Source organism: Urocampus carinirostris, chromosome 4 (assembly GCF_059441175.1).
Source record: "Urocampus carinirostris isolate Australia breed hairy pipefish chromosome 4, RoL_Ucar_1.0, whole genome shotgun sequence".
In the NCBI taxonomy this organism is placed as follows: domain Eukaryota; kingdom Metazoa; phylum Chordata; class Actinopteri; order Syngnathiformes; family Syngnathidae; genus Urocampus; species Urocampus carinirostris.
In genome coordinates, this window is record NC_142352.1 from 26,148,345 (window position 1) to 26,173,581 (window position 25,237).

The 25,237-nt window shown below is 38.6% G+C and overlaps 1 protein-coding gene across 2 annotated transcripts in view; it reads right to left on the reverse strand.

Moving 5' to 3' along the window:
- Positions 1 to 15,121, reverse strand: part of igf1rb (insulin-like growth factor 1b receptor) — a 56,133-nt gene extending 41,012 nt beyond the window's left edge. For both annotated transcript variants that reach the window (XM_088333979.1, XM_088333978.1), the window contains exons 1-2: positions 14,182 to 15,121; positions 1,990 to 2,547 (exon numbers count right to left, since the gene is read on the reverse strand). In XM_088333979.1, coding sequence (XP_088190105.1) covers positions 1,990 to 2,547; positions 14,182 to 14,272 — 649 coding nt within the window. In that variant the 5' untranslated portion in view covers positions 14,273 to 15,121. The remainder of the gene's footprint in view (positions 1 to 1,989; positions 2,548 to 14,181) is intronic.
- Between the last annotated feature and the right edge of the window lie 10,116 nt (positions 15,122 to 25,237).

The following is a 25,237-nucleotide window of genomic DNA, read 5'->3' on the forward strand; positions in this document are numbered from 1 at the left end:
AGTTCATATTTTTATTTTGTTGTGTAAACTGTTTTTCAGGGATTCTGTGTTGTCCGACTTTAAAGTTGATTAGTATAAGCAGTGTTCTCGTTTGCCCACATCCCTGCGTCCTAGACGCATCATTTTTGCTGGGGACGCATAGTCTCAAATTACCTTGCGTCCCCGGGACGCAACCCTTTTGACACAAAATTGTCATTATTACCTGATTCCTTTTTTTTTTTAAACAAAGATTTACCGCACTCCAAACTTTTTGTCAGGCAGGTTCGCTATTGTTGTTTTGGTCTCGCGGTTCGAGTTTTTGTCTGCACGCCGATCTCGGCAAACGAGATCTCGTTGCTTCGAGATGATGTCATTGTTGTGGTGCTTGTTGTCGAGGGAAGGTGAAAATCAACACAAAATTGGTAATTTTTTCAGTGTCAGTAATAAGTCGAAACATAATGCAGAAAGTGATAACAACGGCAATAATTCCGGCTTGAAAAAACTGCGTAGAAATTCTTCGGAAGATCGCGAAGGCAGGAAAACACGTGTGTTGAAGTGAACGATTCGACGAAAGAAAATAAACAAAAGAATACTCCTAGCAAGAAAAGGATTTTTTCTGCCAAAATGGACTAAATTAGATTCCTGGTGACACTATGAGGAGGATGATAATGGATTGGACCTTGAGAAGGCATTACAACTGTGGCAGGACAGCAAACCACAAAGAATATATGAACTGCAAAATCAGAAGTGATAACTGCTTTGTATTACCAATTAACTGTGATGATTAAAACTGAATGAAAATATGGATTTATATTATATATTTGTCGCTGATTTACAATTTCAACCCCGATTACACTAAATTTTGGGGACCCATAGATCTCTGTTGGGACCCATAGATTTTTGAGCATGCGAGTCCCCGGGACCCATCACTTTTCAGAGGTAAAATGAACACTGTGTAAGTTAGAAATAGTTAAGTTCACTGTACAGTGAAAACACTAAAGACTAGCATAATTTAGTACATAATAATTATTAATTCAATCATATAATAAATATTGTTACATTATTATTGGTAGTGTATCGGTTAAAGCAACAACAAAAATCTGAAGAGTCGTTTGGGAGCTGAGCTGAGAGAACCGTGATCCCCATCACTAATAAGTTGCGCGTTATAATAACATACCTGTCAACATCTATGTTTTCCCCATATTTTATACGTTCTTGGATCATTTCAAATCGTGTATGCTGTAAAAGAGTCTTTGTATCTGGGAAAAAAAAAAGTTTTGTTCTACATAGTCTGTCTTGCTGTGAATAAACAAGTGCCGCCTAGTGTTTGAAAGGTTTATTATCCCTTACAAGGGAATTACAATCAGTAATAAGGGGAGAAATTGGGTGTGGTTGACAGGTATGACATAACCTCCTGTAAACCATCAAAAACCGAACCGGCATCTGGTCCTAGCAGCAATCACAAAGGTACAGTACTGATATTTAAAACTGTAATTCACTAAATTACCAAATAAAAGTGGGCACGCTTCTGTTCATATCCCGCACCCGCCTCCAGGGCACGCCCACGGGCACCCCTAGACTGTCCACTCACCAGGGTCTCACAAAATTCGATGGGAAAACACAGTACGGTAACATACTAACGCAAGTCCTCACAAATAATGTGCACCCAAACTTTGTAATTTTGCGTCATACACGGAATAGATACTGTAGTATTTAAATACTGTATCTCAATTGAATTACTTACTTGCAAAATACAGCAATGCTTTATTGAAATCAACTGGTAATGCTGGGCAATAAGTTTAAAAAAATAAACTTGAATTTTTTTCAATTTTAGGATTAAGCAAACCAACGATTTTTAAAATAATAAACACAATGATTTTTGCCTAACTCTAGTCAAAACAATGATTGCATTTTTTTGTTTTTTGTGCTGATTGTGTTAATCAGCTGAGAACAATGACGCAATGCGATTTTTAAAAAAAGATGACAGATATTCTTTTTTTTTTGTCTTACCTTTTTGGCAGTAGTTGGAGTTCCAGCAACGGTAGTTGTAGTTATTGTTAAACATGGTCTTGCGGCACTGTGGGTTATTCTCCATTATGCCCGGGCACACGTCACTGCACTCTTCTGACTTCTTGTTTCCAGCAATAAAATTGTTGAATTCAGCATCCATGATGAGCGACCAATCCACCGATTCCAGGTAGCACAGCTCTGGGTTCTTCTCAATTCGGATGGCGCCTCGGGTGATATTTCGCAAGTTATACAGGCCGATGTCCTTCAAGCTGGTCATCTCGAAAATGACCAGAGCGTAGTTGTAAAAGAGGTTGCGGCCGCGGATCACGGCCAGGTTGGGAAACAGTGTGCTCAAGCTGTCCAGGCCGGAAACCCGAAACAACAACAGGTAGTCTGTGATCACCGTCAGCTTAGGGAAACTGAGTGAGCGGAAGTCCTCTTGGTTGTTGTTCTTGTCGCCAATAAGAAGTATCTGCAAGTAGCCCTCCACTACTGTGCAGTTCTCCAGACGCCGGAATTCGCTGATGTCATTGCCGATGTCGATGCTTGGGCCGCAAACTGCAGTGGGAGAAATTTAAATCAGAAATAAAAAATCCAAATAAAACTATTAATTGATGGTTTGAATTCAAATAAAGTTCCCTTTCAGACGCAAGTTATGGACACTTTCAAAACGCAGTTTTTTTTGATACTCGTTAGTTAAAGGCCTTCTTGACCTAAATGTAAACCAACATATGCAGAAATAGGAAATAAACTATTAAAACAATTAAGCAAACCAACTATTCCAAATAACACACATTCCAGATAGGTTTAATATTACATGCTGTCTGTCGTCAATTCATTTATATTCCTCAAAGTAAAGGGTGACCCAGAAAAACAGGACTTTTTTTGAAGTGCATTTTCTCAGAAGTGAGCAAGTGGTAGGACAGTTTAAACAATGGAAAATCCCTCATTGTTTCTTCAATAACATGTTTTTAAGGTTTCAAGTAAATACTTTCTTCCATTAAGCTTGGTTTTATTGGATTGGTAAACACTTCCCAAGCTTCTCTTTGTCAATCCAGTATAAATGACTTAATGTAACCCAATAAAAACAATGAAGTAAATTCCTGAACCGAAGTTGTATTTAAAATGCTAGTCTTAGCCAATACATTTCCCAAATATTGACAGTACACTCGGCCCGTGGACTTGTTGACAGAACATGTTTGCTAGGCGTGACAAAATAAATACTACGGTCAGGTTCAATTGGAGCGCCGGCATGAAATGCGCGGCGCTGCCTTGGGCTTATTGTTTCCCGTTAGCGTCCAGCAACAATCGCGCTGTTCTGTTGATTTACTGAGCTGGCTTGTTGAGATGTCAACAAGGCACCACATTAAAAGATCAAACCAGCTAGAGAACCAAAAGCAAAAACAAAAACAGAATCAGAATTTTGCAAAGGTAATTTACGCAACGGGAATGTATAGATCTAGAAATGTATAGGTCATGATGGATGGATGTATCAGAATGTATAGATCAAGTATTCGCATCCCCCCTGCTGTTGCCTTTATTTTTTTTGCACTTTGTAAAAAAAGTATCGCACATAGTTGCAAGTGTAAAGTATACATTTGTGCGCAGTTCTCTTTATTGTTCAAGCCCCAATGTGTAATATTTGACCACTTGATGGCACTGTGTTGTCTGATAAGAGCAAGAGCCAGTGATACATGGTGGAGTGTAGCAGCAGGACGCCGGACAAAAATGGCGCTGAAAAATGTTTGGTAATTTTTTACTGAAAGTTTTTTATACAGCTAGGAGGCAAAATATTACACACTGTCCCTTTAAGATATTTTGACAAACACAGAATCTTTTAAAGTCCAGTCCTATTTATTTGTATAACCCTTATTCACAAAAAGTCTCAAAGGGCTGTATAGAGCATAGAGTATTCCCTTGTTTTATGCGCTATTTTTCTAATCGTCCAAAACCTCAATATTTGAATAAAGAGAATATTAAAAATGTGTAAATAATCAGTTCGTCAATTAATCAAAAAGAAATCAATCGACCGATGAATTGATTATTAAAACAATCGTTAGTTGCAGCCCTAAAGTCGTCCTTTATTTAATGTCACAAGTTGAATGTGGAAACTTGTATTAGTGTAATGGCATTGCTTCCGCTTTACCCTTATAATTGGAATAGTAGCAAAAGGCATGTGTACAGGGACAAAGACAAATTAGGGACTTAATTCAAACATCACAAGAGCAGACATTTGTTTTTTACCCTCTTTTGAATCATGATTTTATCGGGACAGAAAGGGGGGCTCTTTTAAAAAAAGAAAACAAAACTGATGCCTTTAGGATTTTCCTTGATGCATGTGATAATGAATGGAGCTTTTTAACTCACACCAGCATGTATTGGTAAAAGGAACTAAGGTCTACGAAAATACGGCGTCTACAAAGTGAATTTTGCATTCATAACATAAGGGCGGGTAGTCATATAGGCACTCTGCTTCTGCGAATTCCTCTTCATAATATAATATAAGAGTAAACATGGTGATAAAATCAAACTTTTTCTTCCTGAAGCGCACAAACAAGAAAATATAAAAGAGCTACGGTTGAGGGAGAATATGACACATATTGCAAGATGAACCCAGATCAAAAAAGAAAATTATTTTGTACTTTTGAAATGCTGGAGTGTCCAAAAAGACACAAAACGTTCCCACTTGAGTCATCTTCATGTTTACTTTTAAAAAGGACACATTGAACATAAGTGCTGCCATCCTCCTCAATATGGACTTGCAAATTTTCATAGTGGAAAAACTCCATGGGCAGTTAGATAATCATTAACAGCCCGACCAAATGTTAATGATAGTCACAATTTACAAAATATCCCATAAATGGATGTCGAAATGATCTGTCATTAACAACAGAGTCTTGCCTACATCAAATCATGACATGTGAATTTCTTGCTTTTTCCCCTCAAGAAATAAGTTTAACAAAATCTGCTCAAAAGTAGGTCGGTGCCTTGCATGGCCGCTATTGGTGTGTGAGTGTGTTAGTGAATGGTTAAGTGTAAAGCACATTGTAAAGCGCTTTGGGAGGTCTTTGACTTAAAAAGGGCTATATAAATGCAGACCATTTACCATTCACGCAAAATATTAACCAGACATCTAAACCAAAATAGATTCTTAAAACAAGAATGCACTATCCAAGCTCGTATCCCACCATGTATGTTGCCATTTTACACAATGTTTCCACAATGATAAAATGAAACAGCATTTCTTATACAACTGTAATCTATTAACTTCCATGCAGTTTCTGGGAGTCTCTTCCCATTCAGAAGATTCTACCGCTGTTGACGCACAAAAGCACTGTTTGTCGCAACACCACACAGACTAACTGACCTGTTTCAAACCCTAAGGAGCAAAGTAACTTCAATTTTAAAAAAGAAGCTAACCGACGCCAGGCCTGGTGACTCACAGTGGGGCAGAGTGCCCTGCTCAAAATGTGTTTAATGTGTATGCTCTTTGTTTGCGTTTGCTCTTTAATTGGGACCAACTGGTTTCACACAGGCAACCAAGGTGAAGAGCTTTCATTTCCACTTTAACAGAAAGTTGTTCACGGTTTGGGTTTTCTAATTGTGGTATTGTATACCATAATATATATATATATATATATATATATATATATATATATATATATATATATATATGCTTGTGTGTGTATACTTCTATGTGTACATGAGTGATGTTGGTATGGCCGCTATGTCTTTGTCTATAATCTACTTGTCAGTGCACATTATTAACAGCTCGTATACGTGTTGAAACACGTACATGTGGCAAAGAAATGGGCCATTTATTTCTCTGTTGTCCATCCTTCAGAAGAACTGCTCACAATTAAATTTAAATTAAACTAGAAAATGTTAGTTGAAGTCAGGAAGGACCATAACAACAGTTGACTTTGCAGATTTTCTAACAAACCAAAAAGAGGAAACACGATCTGGGAGTCATATCATCATAATGCATGCTAAGTAAGGCATATATATATATATATATATATATATATATATATATATATATATATATATATATATAATTGGTTGCCATCAGTGATATCAAAGGCTTCAAATCTTTAAATTGTGCGATTAGGCCTTAAACTTGCTTAAGCTAAAATGTTTATGTACTTTTTGAAGAGTTAAAGTGGTTTTATGGCTGTGTTGATTAACTGGCACCAATTTTTAAAATTTTAGGGCTCAGTCATCAGTCAATCGCTTTTATAATCAAATTATCCTTTCTTCCAATCGCATCTCCTTTTGTGGTGGTCTACGGTCTTCTGATGAAAAAGAAATACTCTTGATTTTTATTCATGGAACCAGTATAAATGTTTTTGAGCTTAGGGATCATTGAACTGCCAGAACATTGCCCCTACTTTAAGCTCTACCTGCACTACATATGGTTTCAAAAAATTGTCTACATCTTAGATACTGTCTTTCTTTGCAATTCATTATGACAGAAATAATACGAATCTGCAAACAAAGTAAAGTGAAGCACCTGTAATCTCACCCTTTATTGAGATAAAAGACAGTTGCATACTGTTAAGGGTATCATCACTACATGTTACTTTTAGGTGGCTTTAAACAGGGTTTAATCTGTTAAGTTTGGAGAAATAAAATACTGATATTAATGACAAAACGGGTTTGCAGAAACTCCTTTCCGTCAAACAGTGGTAAGCTACGTAACACCGCTGTCGATCTTTCATGGGAACTGCTTCCAGACGCGTTAGATGAGGGTGAAAACACTGAAGGGTTTTTGGCAGAAGGCAGATATTTCAGCCTGATAGCAGCTCTCTGGTCCCTTCCAGCTGAGTACACATGCTTATCTGGTCAGGCTTCATATTTACTCCAGATAACCTTTTTTCCAGCCGAATTGTCAACAGGCAATCGAGAGGAAATCCACTAAGGAAGCACTTGAATGACAAATCAGTGACTGTTTAGTGATAACAACCTTAAAGCCAATCCTGCAATCCCACTTGAGAAAAGTTCCTTAAAGTCCTTCTAGGGCCCGATGTTGTGGCATTGGAGGAATTATTTGATAAATGTGGTCAAATTTAATACAAATACAGTGTTTTTCTTTTTTGTGTCTAGTGTTGCATTATAGGTAAGATCGGGCCGAAAAAAAATCATGCTCGACCCGGCGCGTGGGTATATAAGCTCGGACCTAGCCAAACCTGACTAATTAACCAAGCAAGTAAACCCGAAGATTTACACTGAGGAAGAAAATGTCTTAAAATTCTGTGATTTGGAGGTAGACCGATAATTATCTGAATAATATAACTTTGGCGCCAAAGTGCACATTTCAGCGCCGAACATCAGCGGCGAAGTGTGTTACTCAAGTAAAGTATTGCTACTTTGGAAAACGATTACTCAAGTAGAAGTAAAAAGAAGTCATCTAAATAATTACTTGAGTAAAACGAAAGAAAAAAACAGCGAGGGAGAAGCACGACCCGGCCCAGCTTAATGATTGACATTTTAAGTCCAAACCAAATTTCGAGGCAGTTCGGACCGAGTCCCAAGAGCTTATGTATATGTTGCATTAACTAACAATTCTTCTGGTTAATTTTAGTCCCAATCTTGGGAGTTACGTGACATTACTCACACCCGTGTTATCATTGATCATTAATCCATTTGCAATGGATTAAAGTCGGCCATTTGAACTCCGATATTTACCATACTGTATATAATACGTGTTTTCCCTGAAGGAGACTTCAAAGTTTGGGTGTGCGTTATACACAAGGTTTTACAATAGTATATTACCATGTGTGTGCAATGATTGATCAGTCGTAAAAATATTCCTGACCCCAATTGCAAAATATTAGATGCCACTATACCATCATTTTATATATATATATATATATATATATATATATATATATATATATATATATATATATATATGACATATGAATGGCCTTTGCTATTATCTTATAATACCATCATTTCTATTCACAGTACCGGAGACAAATATTAAGAGAATGAAGAAAAACAAAGTCGTACTGAAAGATAAATAAACGCAAAAAAACACAACGAGGGAAACAAATTTTTGGTTTATCCGACTATAATTTGGACATTGAAGGATATTAAATGAAGACATTGTAAATTTAATTTATGTATTGGGTTTATAGTTCTCTATAAATATTTTAATCATGGCTGCACATATTCAACAACGTTTGTCACTTACAATGCCTAAATTTGATAGAAGAAAAAGGGAAATAACATTTCATAGCGTCTTATAGATAGATGTTTATTCAGGTATTTATTTATATTATAGATAATGGTAAATGGTCTGCATTTATATAATACTTTTTAAGTCACTGAAGACCTCCCAAAGTTCTTTACAATGTGCTTCACACATACCCATTCACATGCACACTCACACACCGATGGCAAGAGGCAGCCATGCAAAGCGCCTGTCTCCATATAAAGGGCGTTCGGGGTTCAGTGTTTTGCCCAAGTACACATTGACATTTAGCTCAGAGGAGCCGGGATTCAAACCTGAAACTCCCGGTCCCAAGGCGAGCGCTCTACTTCCTGAACCATGCTAAATATTCAGGGCTATGAATGAAACACAAATCTCTTGAAACTAAATGTCTCAGAAGACCGAGTTAGGAATTAAGCTTTTGCAAAATATTTATTATAAAATGACTAATATAAATTGTATCCCTGTTTAAATGTTGTATTATTAATGTAAAGAATTCAAGAAAATTAAAAATCTAGTTTAACAGTTCAAATGTAAACATAAACAGGACAGCCATCCTGCTGGCTTTATATTTGTTTTTCAAATATTGTATACAGCCATTGCAGTTAATGAATCAATTTAAAGCAAATAAGTTCTGTAATTTAAAAAGACGGCCATTCAGTCGACAAATCAGTGTTGAGACGGTTTGAAATCACTGATAATAGCAATTGATCAAATGTTGCTTATCATTCATGTATGTTTGTGTTTCCTTTATGTTTATGTTACCATTCCGTAGACTTGATGCACCTTCAGTCACACCTTTTGCAGTTTGTAATCCATTTGGTTTATTTTGCATAACTGTCCAAAGAACACTTTTCTGCTTCATAATTGTAATATAAAGATAAGTTTAAAATAGTTAAATAGTGCCTGTTAAAGTTATACATGTTTTAACAATGACACATTGGTTTGAGATTCCACTGATCCTAAGGTTCATGCTTCAGTGGAACTGTTTAAGATTTTATAACCACACAAAGAAGCTTTAACCAGAGATTTACACTCAGTGGTGAGGTGAATAAAATGCAAGATAGGGGGCTACCAGCGGAGAGGAGTCATGTTTGTCCCGTGACAGCGGAGGCTAGTGGCAAAAGGCCGCAACGTACCCTTTCACAGGCTGCTCACTCTTTCCGATCAACAGAACTCAGTCTGTTTTGTGTGTGAATGTACTTTGGCTTGTTCTATTTTAAAACCCCCCCATACCCAACTTCAACCCTGCCAGCCCGCCCCTCCACAACCTACCATGGAGAGCGTGATGAGGCCCCGCTTCATATTATAGATGGTAACGTCTAACACATGCATATTTTCCTTCAGTGTCAAAACAAGCCATTTGCAATTGATTGGTTCTTTCCACTGTCTGGCAATCAGCCCTAACTTGTGTCAAAGTTAGGGCTGAACCATGTCAAAACAGCAATAATGGGGGTTAGAATTGGACTTGCTGTTACAGAGGCAAAACGGTGGCATATCGAGAAGCTGCAACGGCAACAAGAACAATAGAGAAAGGTTGTGGAATAGTGTGAATACCATGAAGTGGAATCCACAACAGGACTATTGGAAAAAAGGTTGAAAGCATCCCCAAAATATCCGCGTATGGTTAGTGTTCCTGTAGTGACCTTAAATGGAGTATAGAGAAAGTTATGACCATAAAAAGGGTTGGTAGCAGGATATTGTAACTCCAACAGAAGGTATAGCATGAAATCATGGCATAAGTGGATGATTTAGCAGAAAATTACGTTGGACAGCAAAAGGTCATAACTAGTGTCTTAGACAAGAACCATGAATGCCTGTCTACCAATTGCTATTTTACAATACTTAAATCTCAATATCTTTATGTAGACTCTAACTCCGAAACAAAGTTTAAAACAAAGGTTGTGTACATGGAAAGATGGATGACTAGAATGTTAACATATTTGAGTGACTTGATGTATTATTTGTTTATACTGGTGCATTTTTTTTTTCACAAAAGGCAACCACACTTCGCCTGCAGCTTAGATCCTGCCTTAATTGGTGATTTTATACACTTTATTGAATTGCCTGATGAAGTTATGAATTTGTTTTCTTATAAAATTCTTGCTCTAATAATATGAAAAAAATGAGCTTCGGTTTAATTTGTAATTTTATACACTTTATTGAATTGCCTTATGAAGTTATGTTTTTGTTTTCTTATAAAATTCTTGTTCTAATAATATTTAAAAATGAGCTTTGGTTTAATTGGTGATTTTATACACTTTATTGACTTGCCTTATGAAGTCATGTATTTGTTTTCTTATAAAATTCTTGTTCTAACAATATTAAAAAATGAGCTTTGGTTTGTGATTGGGTGTTGTTATGGAATGCCTATGCACGTAATAGCAACACCAAGTTTCAAGACCAAGGTTTTCTTCCTGCTTATTTCTGAGCACTCTTTTTTCAAGGAGGGGTTCAGCCTTCCGCGGTATTGCACTTATGGATACCTTTCACGTTTTTGCGGATGCCGCTTTACCATACAGTGAGTCAGAATCAACACAGTGGTTTTTATCCACAGCCTGACTGACTTTCTCCATTGAGTCACTGGCCTGTCGGCTAACTTCAAACTTGCACGGCACATGTATATGCGTCGTCACAGAATCTCTTGATTTATCATCATTTCCGTTGGTGTCACAAGTCTATTTCTATAGAAACAACCTTTGTTTATACAGCACTTTTCATGCATAAAAATGCAGATCAAAGTGCGGTTGTTAAAATGTCAAAGAGCATAAAAGCAGACCCTGCTCTTCCCAACAAGAGCCTGGTGGTCCACTGAGTGACACTTTCTTTACACTAAGTACTAAATGTACCCCATATTAAAAGATGTATTCAACACCTGACTTTTGACCAGACAGGTTTTAACTTGTTTCCATATAATAAATGTGTGATTTTACGACAAAATCTAAGCCAGGTTTACTTGGTATAAGGAGGAGTCCGATAACAGATACTTGAAGCCGATATTAATCTGCAGTAAAAGCCAAAAAATTTACCTATTTTTTTTTTGTATTCCTGTCACTGAACTTGTTTAGATTACTTCTTTAGGTTTTTTCCCCCCAACTTTACATTGTTATTTTAAATATTTAGATATTTGTACTTTTAAAGACATAAGAATTTGAATAGATATACAAAAAGGAGAGTCCTTTACGGACAAAAGCCCTTGGGGCTTTAATATGTCATAGGAGCAAAGGATGTATTGTATCGCCACAGTTTGTTTTTCACCAAAAATGAAAGCCACGAGTGATGCAATGCATACTGTATTATGTGATGCTCAAAACTTTAGAACAACATTGTTTTTCCCCAGTGATTTAGGACCTTGTATCAGTATTGTCACACACCGCTGACCGTCTTAGCTGAGGTCCGGCTCATCTCTCAAGAGCGGGATGACGCTTTACAAAAAAAAAAAAACAGATGACAAAGGTGCTGAATCTAAATCCGATCAGGAGGCTTCTCCCGCTACTGGTAACTATAGGAACCAGAACTCTGTTTTATGTGGGGGAGCAAAACTCTACCCAAAAAACCGCATGGAGGGGGACGGGTGCAGCCAGGCTGTACTTGCCCAAGACACACCACAGGATAAGGTGATAGAAAAATGTATATTCATATTTAATTTCTTTATTCTTATTTTTTTACAATGTTGCTGCACATATAAAATTACAAATGAATGACTTGACACGTCATTGCACTATTTTTCCACTGCACTATTTTCTGATGCACCAACAATCTACAAGCACTACCTTGCAAATATTTCTTCTCTTTCTTTATATTCCTTTTCTTTCATCAAGTCTTTCATTACTAGTCTATCCTGCTGTGCCACGTCTAATCTCGTTGTAAATTGTTGTAATCTACATGACGTTGTAATCTATGACAATAAAGATATTTACATTCCTCTCTGTTTTATTCTAAACGTTTTGTATGCAACCGCAGTTGTAGGAGGTAACATGAAATGAAAACCTTGCGGTGATCCTTATTTTGAAATAAAAGACAAAGAAAATAAAAATTACTGACTTTTCCTCACAAATCATATTAATCACATAAGATTCTTGAAACTGTATGATACTTCCTCTTCCCAAATGTTCTGATTTTATTATGAAATGAAATGATCTGCATTTATATAGCGCTTTTCAAGTCAATGACTTCCCAAAGCGCTTTACAATGTATTATTACCTTCTTTAAGTCTTTATTACATGTTTATCCTGGAAAAAATAACCTTGTTAAAAAAAAATCTACACTACATTGACAATAAAGGCAATGAAATTCTGCTCAATTCTATTCTAAATGTTTTGCATCCAAAAAGGTGTTAGAGCAGGTCACTGAAAATGAAAAATGTGTAGTCAACTTGAGCATTGATCATTTGTTCGTTTTAAAAGAAAATAAGCAAAACATTTCTTCACAAATCACAGGTAACCATGTAAGAGTCGTGAAATTAAACCACGTTTAAAAATTGAAAAACGTGGGATCAAACCGCAAAAGCGGTCAGTTCTCCAACCTTGCATATAGTATTTAAGGCCCCATTGTGTAAATGGCACTGTTGCGAACCACAACCAGTGTCACAAAACACAGCGTAGCAGCAAGATCCCAGACAAACATGCCGGGGACCACTAAGTAGGGATTCCACATTGTAAAAGACGTACAAATTTCTCAACTAATGATTTTTTTTCTAATAAAAAATAACATTGGTGTAATAGGTAATGTATTTTTGCCAAGTATTCAAATCAATGATCGTTTTTAATCAATGTTTTTTCTTAGTGAAAAAGTTTGTACCTCTCGGAGGCACTTACTATTACACGCTGTCCCTTTCAAAATGTTGTTTCTCTATCCTAATATTCTTATTTTATTAATATTTTTATGTATTTTACTGCATGATTATCCTGGTGTGCCACATCTAATCCTGTTGTTAACAAATCTACATTGCGTTGTTAACAACGACAAAAAAAAATGTTAAATTGTACTCTACTCTATTTGAATTGTTTTGCATCCAAACAGGGGTTGTAGGCGGTAATTTGAAATGAAAACGTTGTGGTGAACTTCGGCTTCGGGCATTAATTTCTTATGAAACACAAAGAAAATAAGGTTCTGTAATATACAAAATCATGCATGGACTTGCTCCCTCGTATCTCTCAGATTTAATTTCCCCATATGTTCCGGTCCGGAGCCTTCGCTCTGATACGCTGGTCTACAAGTGATCCCAAGAGCCAAGAAGAGATCCGCGAGAGAGTTCTCCATTCGGGCCTCGATAATGTGGAATACTCTTCCCCCTGAGATTCTATCTGAAACCTCAGTGGAAATGTTTAAATCAAAGCTTAAAACACACTTCTATTCTATAGCATACGAATAACCTATATTTTATGTTGACAATATCTGTGTATTATTTGCCCTCATATAAGTTTTAGATCATGGGGATGATGTCATAATAGTCTGGGGTTTGCAATAATTTGTGGTCTGTGCAGCCGTTTAAGACTCTTTGTGAATAAGGGCTATACAAATAAACATGACTTGACTTAAAACGTCTTGTTGTAAACAATTTAAACCACGTTGTGATCAAGGACAACAAAACACTCAACTTCTAGAACAGTATATTCTAAATGTTTTGCATCAAAACTGGGGTTGTAGGAGGTCATTTGATATGAAAAGTTTGTGGTGAACTTGGGCTTTGATCATCCATTTGATATAAAGGAAAACAAGCAAAACATCTTGTAAACAATCCACGTCAAGTTTCAAGTCAATGACAATAAAGACCGGTGAATTCAACTATATTCTATATATGATATAATATCACTATTAGAAATTAAAAACAGAAAACGTGACTGGGATAAAATCGCAACGAGCGACATTGTTCTCTAACCTTCCATTTGATATTTATATTAAAATATGAGACGTCTTCTCGTGTTGTAAAGCAAAAAAAGGAAGATTTCAAATTAATAAGAATTTTAACTTACTCTCGGTCGCGGCGTGCCAGAGTGAGGACGACACGGTCAGCATCAGACCCCAAAACAAGGTCAAGTGGCTCCTTTCCATTCGAGCCCTCATGCCGGAGACGTAAATCCTCCTCCGAAAACCTGTAAATAAAACGCCCGTCGAGTAAGGGAGTAAAAAAAGAGGGGAGGGGGTTCTGTCCGTCCGTGTGAAATACAGTCAGGGTTATTTATGGATGACGTGTGAGGAGGGCAAACGAAGCCTTTTAAATCTTCAGCCAGAGCGTTTTAGCCGTTAGCCGGCTAATGGAGCTAATGGAGCTAGCATGCACGAGCTAGCCAGCGCTCGCACGTTGAGGAGAAAAAAAAATCTGGGTTCAAACAACGCAACCTGGTTTAAATCCGTACGATAATGGGTACGAAAGCGCAGAGCGCGTAGATAAGGGCGGCGGAACGGCTAAACGGGGAGCGACGGGGATTCCTGTGTAAGCCGCATCTTCACGCTCCCGTCGTGCTGTTGTGGAAGGCGACTGCATAACGTCCCGCTGGTGGTGGAGGCGGTTTCATCCGGGAAAAAAATCCCTTGAAATATTTGATAGTGGAAAAAAATAGTCTTCTAGTGTGAAGGGGTTGAGATTATCAGGGAAAATAAAAGCAGGGTAGCGTTGGCGTGCTTCTTTTTAACAGACCGCAGTCTCCCTCTCTTCCCTCCTCCTTCTTCAGCCGCTCATTATGCACGGACTCACCGCGTTGTTGTTGTGGTTGCGATTCATCCTCTCGTGCTACTACGACGCCAGGCCTCGAGTTTTATGTGCGTTTGGATGTCCTTAAATTGCTCCACTTCGAGCATTGGTATTGGAATTTCGTGGTTAGCCGAAGGGTTAATAAAAAAATGTCTCCAGACGAGATTAACACGGCGCAGGTACACCGAGTGTCTCGTTGCCTCGCTTTGGTCTGCAGTCTTTTGCCTGTAAACACAAGCGCTAGTGGGGTGTCATTCGCGAACGTAATGGGGCTATGAGCCGACTCTTCACCAATAAGGATCCGGTTACTTTCCTGATGCTTTTTTTTTCTCCTGTTAATGCTCAAAATGCATATTTTCATATCTGTCAACCTCCACGACTCCATGCCCTTACAAACTGTCGTATTTTCCCTTACAAGGTAATCTTACACTATTTTTTTAAACGTGTTTGTTTATGGAGTTTAACTTGTTATATTGTACATGTGTTTCGTTATATCATAAATGGTAAATGGTCTGCATTTATATTGTTAATTAACATTTTGTTGTGAGATCCTGAGTTGCTCGACATGAATGAGGTTTATCATAAAAAAAAGTTCAAAAATTAAGTAGCTTGGACGTTCACTGTAGAAGGAAAAAATACATGCAAATATAATTAAGTAGAATAATACATTTTTTAATTCAAATTATGAATTCATTTTCTGCATTAGATTATTGGTGGTAATATACTGATTAAAGGGATAACCACAAACCTGTCTTTTTTCATTTTCTCATTTTATACTTTTTATTTTATGCTTAAATTCTTTATACAACATACTCATGATGAGATGAGCCAAAAAAGACGGTTCTCTAAAAAGAGACGGACTTCCTTTCACTACATCAAACCGCTCGCTTCGTTTGCAACGAAAAAAAAACAATACCGAGATAGAGGCTTCCGCAGCGAACTCGATTTACTTGATTGATTTGCCGTTTCGTGATAGTCGGTGTATACCCATAATTGACAAATTTGCGTTTTCTCGTACAGATTTTCTCGTACGTCGTACACGTCTTAAAATGCATAATAAACGTACTTTGTACGGCAAAACCGTACAGGTTGACAGGTATGTATTTTCCATGGATTCTGTGTTGTGGACTTTAAATTTGAATGAATGAATTTATGAATGGCCTTTATTGTCCCACAAGTATAACATAACTGGAGGTTGCCTCTTTAATGCAAGTAAAACTATTTCAAAAGGTAAAAATGTGCAAAAGGATAAAAAAAATTGTGAAATAATATATGGTCGGTCTGATCCCTTACCCACTATAGTCGTAGGGGCACCATTTCCTAGAGTTTATCTTGGGCAAGTACAGCCTGGTGGTGCCCATTCCTCTCCAAGGCCAATATGGGTTTCTGCCCATTCTCGAACCGGGGGACCTTTTCCGTGTCAGGCAAATGTGCCAATCAGTGATGTATAATATTTATGTGCATATTCTTAGTGGCAGATGTGTATTGTTTTTGTAAACACTGTAGATGGGAGTTTATGGTCGTAATAGCTCTTTGGAAGAAGCTGTTTTCATTCTTAATTTTTGCTCTGAGGCACCTGTAGCGCCTGCTCGAAGGCAGCAGGTCTAAGAGCTGAGGATCTGGATGTAACCTGTCCTTAAAGATGTTTTGGGCTCTACTGAGGCACAAAGGGGAGAATATTTCCATCAGGGAGGGGAGAGGGCAGACAGTGATGCACTGTGCTGTTTTCACTACGCTCTGTGTTTTTTCAGGGATAACGTGTTTCACTATTAGATTTTTTATGTAAAGTTCATTCTTGTATTTCACTATGTATTTGTTACTGCACTGAAAAGTCAATATCTTTAATTGACATTTTGCTCCATCATGTTGTTTTCAGAAATTATGAGTTGCTTGACATTAATGTTGCTAAGTACAAAACAAGTTTAAATTAATTAAAAGTACACTGGAGAGTGAAATAAAATAAATTATATTACAATATAGAATATAAATCGTATTTTCATTTATATCAACATTGTGAAACATTGTATGCTATGCAACAATATTAGACGTGGCACTCCAGGGTAAACATGTAATGAGGACTAAAATGAATTGAGAGAAAATATTGTCAGGATAAATGGGCAAAAATATTTACAAAGTAGTGCTTAGAGACTGGCCCACAATATAATAATAGTGAAATGAAAGAATAGGGCATCACAACAATAGTGCTATGAAAAGTAGTGCAAAAAAACCCCAGCTCCCTAGGCCGCATGGCTTTTCGGGGCATCACTTTTTGTGGTGTGTCTTGGGCAAGTACAACCTGGTGGCGCCCATCCCTCACCCGGACGTTTTTGAGTTGGGGTTTGGTCCCCGACATGAAACAGTACTGGTTTCCACGGTTACCAGTATCAGAGGAATCCTCCCGATCTGAATCAGCTACAGCATCTTCATTATCTGGTCGTCGTTGCTTTTCGGTGCTAAGTGTCTTCCCGCTCTTCAGAGAGGAGCTGGACTGCCATTGACAGGCAGTGGACGATACTGATACTAGATCTAAAATCCCTGGAGAAAAATGATTTTGTTCCAAACTTTTGAATATCGTATCGTACAACATGCATTGCATCACTTGTGGCTTTCCTATTTTTGTTCAAAAACAAACTCTGTGGCAATGATGTTACATCATTTGCTTTCGTGACATCTTTTAAGCTTCAAGGCTCTTTTTCCTGATACAGGACTTGGCGTTTCGTTTTTGTGTCAATATTCAGAATATTTATGTATTTAAATGTATAAGTAACTAGATGGGCAGCACGGCGGAACAGTGGTTAGTGCGTGTGCGGAACAGTCCTGAGGTCATGAGATCGAACCTCCTGTGTGGGATTTGCACGTTCTCCCCGTGCTTGTGTGGGTTTCCTCGGGGCACTCCGGTGTCCTCGCACATTCCAAAAACATGCATGTCAGGTTAATTGGCCGGTCCAAATTGTCCCTAGGTGTGAAGGAGCGAGCAAATTGTCTGTCCCTGTGTGCCCTGTGATTCGCTAGCAACCAGTTCAGGGTGTCCCCTGCCCACTGCCCGAAGATAGCTGGGATGGGGTCCAGCACCCCTGCGACCCTATTGAGGAGAAGCGGTGCAGATAATGGATGGAAGTAACTAGATGAATAAAAACATGAAATAATTCCTTAAAAAAATGATCTAAAATAAGTTACATGAATACAAATTTAAATACATAACTTAATAGAATGGTTCCATTAAAAATACATGATCCATCCAGCCAGTCGCAGGGCACACAGAGACAGACAACTCACCCGCTCATTCACGCCTAGGGACAATTTGGACCAGCCAATTAATCTGACATACATGTTTCTGGAATGTGGGAGGAAACCAGAGTGCCTGGAGGAAACCCACGCAAGCACGGGGAGAACATGCAAACTCCACACAGGAGGTTCGATCACATGACCTCAGAACTGTGCCGCACACACGCTAACTACTGCGCCGCCGTAAAAATACATGAATAAATGATAAAATAGTCCCTTTAAAAATAAATACATAAATATATAAACACGTAGATGTGTAACTTGTATACTAACTTTTCAACATTATTCTATATTCTGCTTGCAATGATGAATGAATGAATTGCAATAACATTTAGTAGAAACAAAAACGCTAGATATCTATTTTACAGTTTTTCACACTGGTATATGGTGATGATGGCCCAGGGAAAGAAACTGTCTCTGAACCTGTTTCCCCTTTGACCTGTTGCCAAACGGCAACAGGTCAAAGAGGTGGGGGGCAGGGTGAAAAGAGTCTTTTATAATGCGCAATGTTGATGGCTGTGCTGCGGTACCGCAAACCAAACTTGGCAGAGACCAGCCAATGATTTTCTGGATTGTGTTGATTAGTCTCTGTATGTGTTTTCCTGTCCAGTTCCATGCTCCCAGCATACCACACTGTGACGCGGTATGAGTGTTCAGGAATAATGTTTAACAATTTAATCGGGTAAGTAAAGTTTGTTGTTGTATTTCATACCTTTTTTTTGTTGTTGCACTGACAAGTCAATATATTTTCTTCAATTTAATTCGAGGTGCCATTTGTTTTTCAGTGGTTCTTAAGTGCTTTGTATAAAAAGGTTTAAACAAATTAAAAGTTCACTGTAGAGTGAAAAAAAAACCACAAATATATCTTAGTATAATAGTATATTTTTTGTAATTATTAGTTTTTTGTGCACAATGTTCTATTATTATTGGTAATATGCCCATTAAAGGGAGCATTTTTTTCTAGCTTTTTACTTTTTTTTTCTTTTTTTTTTTCCCTTTTTTCTCATGTTTTTTCTGCTTTTCTTTCTTCCAAGCAAATAATTTCTTGCTTTTTTTCTTCTTTTTCTCACTTTTCCCTCTTCACTTTTATTTTGTTCTTTGTTTATTTTTTCTATTCTTTTATTTCCTTTTTCTTGTTGCTTTTTTCTTCTTCTTTTTTCCTTTTTTCTTTTTATCTTTTCTTTTTTTCTTACTTGTGTCTTTTTTCCCTGGCCTTTATACTTGTTTTTTTTATTGGGGTTGTTTCTATTTTGTTATCACTTCCCCGCTTTTTTCCTTTTTACTTCCTTTTTTTTACATGCATCTTTGCTTTTTATTTCTTTTAGTTTTTTCTTTCTTTTTTTTCTCTCAGATTTGTGTCTTTTTTCTTTTTTGCTTCAGGTTTTCCCTTTTTGAAAGTCCTTTCGTACATACTCATACATAATAATTGAAAATCTTTGGATTAAAGCCACGAGAAAAATGCGACGAGCCGCTTGGGAGCAGAAAAGGCTGAATCTTCTTTGTGAGTCGAGCTGAAAGAGACGGTTCTCGAAAAAGAGCCGGAATACCGATCCCCAACGAGCACCGTTTACAAAGATCGTATTTTAAAGAAAGACATATCACAGCGCGAATGCCTGCGTCTAACTTTCCTCTCTAAATATTTTGTCCTATCGATGTTTTGAAATATCCTTGATATAAATGACTAAAAAAAATGTTTTATTTCTTGTAAATCATAAAAATCAAGTCACCTTGCAGATCGTCATCAAAGAAAATAAAAGGCGAGTAAGCCATATTCTTTTTACCCTTCGCTCGACAGAGCGGTACGATGGAAATCCGGGGCGCCGATCCAGAAGGAGCAGGCTTGTTTTTGCAGCTCACTCCCTTGCACACGCACACACACGCGCGTGCGCGCGCGCAAGCCGCCAGTCAAATTAGAGGCATTACAAGTCGTAAATGCGGGTTACGTAAACCGCAACAACAAATACGATTTTTTTTTCAGTGTGGGAATCTTGGAAGGGTTGCCTCGTGCGCGTGCATTTACATGTCAACAACAAGCTTGCTGCATGATTCTTGAGTGATCCATTTCTGTTGTAAAACGACACTATATTTGCGATGAGGAATGAAGTTGGGCTTAAGTAAACTAATAATAATAGAATAGAATAGAATAGAATAGAATACACAGTGGTTAGCGCGTGTGCGACACAGTTCTAAGGTCATGAGATCGAACCTCCTGTATGGAGTTTCCATGTTCTCCCTGTGCTTGAGTGGGTTTCCTCCAGGCACTCCAGTTTCCTCCCACATTGCAAAAACATGCATGTCAGGTTAATTGGCCGGTTCAAATTGTCCCTCGGTGTGAATAAGCGAGCAAATTGTATGTCCCTGTGTGCCCTGCGACTGGCTGGCAACCAGTTCAGGGTGTCCCCTGCTCACTGCCCGAAGACAGCTGGGATGGGCTCCAGCACCCCCGCGACCCTACTGAGGATAAGCGGTGAAGATAATGGATGGAGAATAGAATAGAATAGGGAACTGGACTGTGAACTGAACCAAATCGAATTGAGTAAAGAAAAATGAAATAAAAAAGTTTTTTTTTGGGCAGTTATTGAGTAGCGTTACATTTTCATTTCAAGTTACCTCCTACAACCCCGCTATGAAAATAATGCAGGCACAGCAGCTGGGTGGTTGGTGCAGAGGTTCGGGATTCAAGTCCAGCTACTGCAGCCTCCCCATGGGGAGTTTGCATGTTCTCCCTGCTCCATCACCCCAGCAACCTTACTGAAGATAACTGGTGCAGATAATGGGTGGATGAATGAATGAAAACAGTGAAATGATATTTCCTTCAACGTTGTCCATGATAAGAATAAGGAGATAAAATAACAGTGTATATATATATATATATATATATATCTCATCTCATCTCATTAGCTACACCGCTTATCCTCAGTAGGGTCGCGGGGTGCTGGAGCCCATCCCAGCAATCATCGGGCAGTGGGCAGGGGACACCCTGAATTGGTTGCCAGCCAATCGCAGGGCACATGGGGACAGACAACTCACTCGCTCATTCACACCTAGGGACAATTTGGACCGGCCAATTCACCTGAAATGCATGTTTTTGGAATGTGGGAGGAAACCGGAGTGCCCGGAGGAAACCCACGCAAGCACGGGGAGAACATACAAACTCCGCACAGGAAGTCTGGAGCTGGATTTGAACCCACGCAGGAGGTTCCCATGACATGAACTGTGCCGCACAAGCGCTAACCACTGCGCCACCGTGCTGCCCCCTATATATATATATATATATATATATATATATATATATATATATATATATATATATATATATATATATATATATATATATATATATATATATATATATATATATATATATATATATATATATATATATATATAAACAATGTGAGGTTTGAACAATTTTTCTCGACAATTTTAACAGCAATTAAGCATATTCACAGTTCCGTTATTCACAATTTAGTTATATCTGACAATATGACGTTTTAACAATTTTTTCGACATTTTTAACAGCAATTAAACACACAATTTCATTATATCATATCCCAACAATATGAGTTTTTATAGACACTTTTAACAGCAATTAAATACTTCTTGGTTTATATATATATATATAGCATAAAAATGATGAAAGAAAGATAAGGCCTGTTTCAGGTACAGTCCAAACGCCAATGAAAAATGAAAAGAGCGTCTAAGAAATACTCTTATTTTCCTGGCATCATGAAAGAGCTGAGAGAGGCTGCAATGATGAACCCACCCAGGAGATGGCAGCAGCGATTAAATAAGTTCCAATTTCCCTACAGTTAATTTAAATACAAATATTATTGCCGTCATAAATCAGTGCAAAGTAAAACATCCGAAGTCACGTCCTTAAAGTGTAATATATTTTGATAAAATATTACCAGACGGTGATGTAAGATCATTCACAATAGTCAAGTCAAGTCAAGTCATTTTTATTTGTATAGCCCTAAATCACGAAGAGTCTCAAAGGGCTTCACAGATGATTACACTATATTACACAGATTATCTTTCAGCCGACGAGAAGAGTAGGTTATTCATATGCTATGGAGTAGAAGTGAGTTTTAAGCTTAGATTTAAACATTTCCACTGAGGTTGCAGATCGGATCTCAGGGGGAAGGGCATTCCACAACACGGGTGCCCGGATGGAGAACGCTCTCGAACCAGCGGAACACTTCTTGGCTCTTGGGATCACCAGGAGACCGGCGCTCTCGGAACGAAGTCTTCGGGCCGGGACATAGGGGGAGATCAGATCTGAAAGATATGAGGGGGAAAGTCCATGTATGATTTTGTATAGTAGTAGGAGAACCTTAAAATCGCATCTTAGGCAATGCAGGTTAGCCAAAATTGGGGTGATGTGATCGTACTTTTTTGTCCTAGTTAAAAGCCTCGCTGCAGCATTTTGTACCAGCTGAAGACTCTTGAGTCTGGTCATCGGAAGACCGGAAAGCAGTGCATTACAGTAATCGAGACGGGAGGTAACAAACGCGTGAATTATGATTTCCGCATCCGACTGAGAAAGTATAGGACGGATTTTAGCAATGTTACAGAGATGGAAGAAAGCGGTTCTAGTAATTTTCTTTACTACATGCGTTTCAAAGGATAGATCAGGGTCAAATATGACACCTACATTTTTAACTGAGTCACTCTGTGTGATGTGACATTTGTCAATGTTCACAGCAGTTTTTGAGAATAAGTCACGGCATTTAGATGGACCAATGACTAACATTTTGGTCTTTTCAGAGTTAAGACGCAAGAAATTGAGTGACATCCACTCTTTTATCTCAATGAGGCAGGCCTCCAAATTTCCACAGTTTAGTGTGGGAGATTCCTCCAACGGAAGATACAGTTGAGTGTCGTCTGCGTAGCAGTGGAAGCTGATATTGTACTTGCGAATAATATCACCTAATGGAAGCATGTAAATGCTGAAAAGAATTGGGCCAAGCACTGAACCCTGAGGAACACCACAGGTAACATTAAAGGGCTCAGATGTCATTTCGCCATATTTAACACAGTGCGTCCTATCTGAGAGGTAGGATCTGAACCACGAGAGGACGGTTCCTGAGAGACCAATCCATTTTTCCAACCGTTCTAGTAGGAAATTGTGGTGCACTGTGTCAAAAGCAGCACTAAGATCCAGCAGCAGCAAAAGTGATGAAGCGCCAGAATTGCCAGTAGGAGATCATTTGTTACCTTGATCAGAGCTGTCTCAGTAGAGTGGTTAGCATCATGTTTTGAAATCCAGGTAGTTCCAACGGAAAACCTAAGTAAAAGTGCATTTCTGCCTTCCTTATGAGTTATCTGGAATTTTTAATCAATGTACTGCCACCTAGCGGGGATTCTGAGCATCTTTTGCTCGGGACTGTTTTCATTCATTCGTCATTGAAAGTAGTCCATTGATGTCTGAGGCCCAGGCAGGGTTTTAGGAGCTGTTAAGACATTTTACAGTGGGTAGGGCAAGCACGTGATGCTTTGAGCAGACAGTAAACACAACCATGCAGAGCGAAATCCCAAACCCCTGCCCGTCCCCCCTGACCGCTGCGATTGTCACTGTAATTACAGTCGTCTTTCTTCATTTCACAAAAGCTTTGTTTGAACGCCGTACATTACCCCAACTCTGGCAGAAACGCAACAATTACCACTGATAGGAGAGGGGAGCTACAAAAATATATGGCGGCCCACCCAAGTGTCCAAGTACAGTGAGGCGTTCTCTAACAAGTGCTCACTGTACCAACATGACCCGGTTTTGCGTGGAATGGAAAGGCCTGTCGACTTGCATTTGTTAAGCCCCCCTCGATAAAAGTCCCGATGAAGGCCGCCGGCGGGCCCACCTACGTCGAACCGTACAGCCTGGAATCCATTTTCGTGTTTCACTCATGTGGAAATAAGCCTGTTTACCACCAAGGGCTCGCACATGCTAATGAGCGTCTGTTTGTTTTCTACCGCGATCAAGAGAGAGGAAGGGAATTTTTCTGGTGGGGTCGAGGTGATAGGTATACAACAACCCAGGTGGTTTGGCGGAGGCCGCCTCAGATTTCACAGAGATACTTTCCTGGCTTAAAAGCTCAGGTGTGCTTGTGTAAGAGGAGACAGGCCCAGTTGGACCTTAGCAGTGACCCTCAACTATTAGGTCCACACACCTTTTCGTACAGGGACAAACAGAGAGACCCACCCAAAAACAAGCTGCAGCTGGTCAATGCTGAAGTTCAGCTCATCCCTGAAAGACTGTACCGACAACGGTGACCAGATGATGAAGTTACTGTATCTGAGTCAGATCAGGTGGGTTCTCCTGCTACTGGTCACCTTGAAAACCAATACGGTTAGTGCGTCCGTGGCACAGTTCTAAGGTCATGGGTTCAAATCCAGCTACAAGCCTTTCTGTGCAGAGTTTGCTTGCACTACATGTAAATGGTAAATGGTCTGCATTTCTATAGCGCTTTTCAAGTCAATGAAGACCTCCCAAAGCGTTTTACAATGTGCTTCACACTTACCTATTCACACACTTACACAACAATAGCGGCCATGCAGCCATGCAAGGCGCCGATCTGCTTATTGGGGGCACTAGGGATCCAGTGTCTTGCCAAAGGACACTTCGACATATAACACAGCCGGGAATTTAACCTGCGATCTCTTGATCCCAAGACGGGCGCTCTATCTCCTAAACTAAAAAAGAAAAAAACAAGCAAGAAAAAAAAAAGAAAAAAAAGAACGATTTTGGGGGGGTCCCATTGTTTGCTTTACAAGTCCCATTTCTCAAGGGACTGCACAAGTCACAATGACACCATCTCATGATCCAGTTGCTTGACTTTAAAGTTGTTTGGTATAAAAGTTCGAATTTGAAATGACTCAATATTTCACTGGGCAGTGAAAAATAAATACTATTTTAATTTAGTAGTATTTAGTATCTTTAAAAAAAAAAGCTTAATTCATTTTGAGCATAAAATAAATTTTGGTCGCGAATATGCAGTCCTTTGAAACATTTTGTGAAGAAGGGCCAAACCAATAAACATGTGCCCGCATGGGTT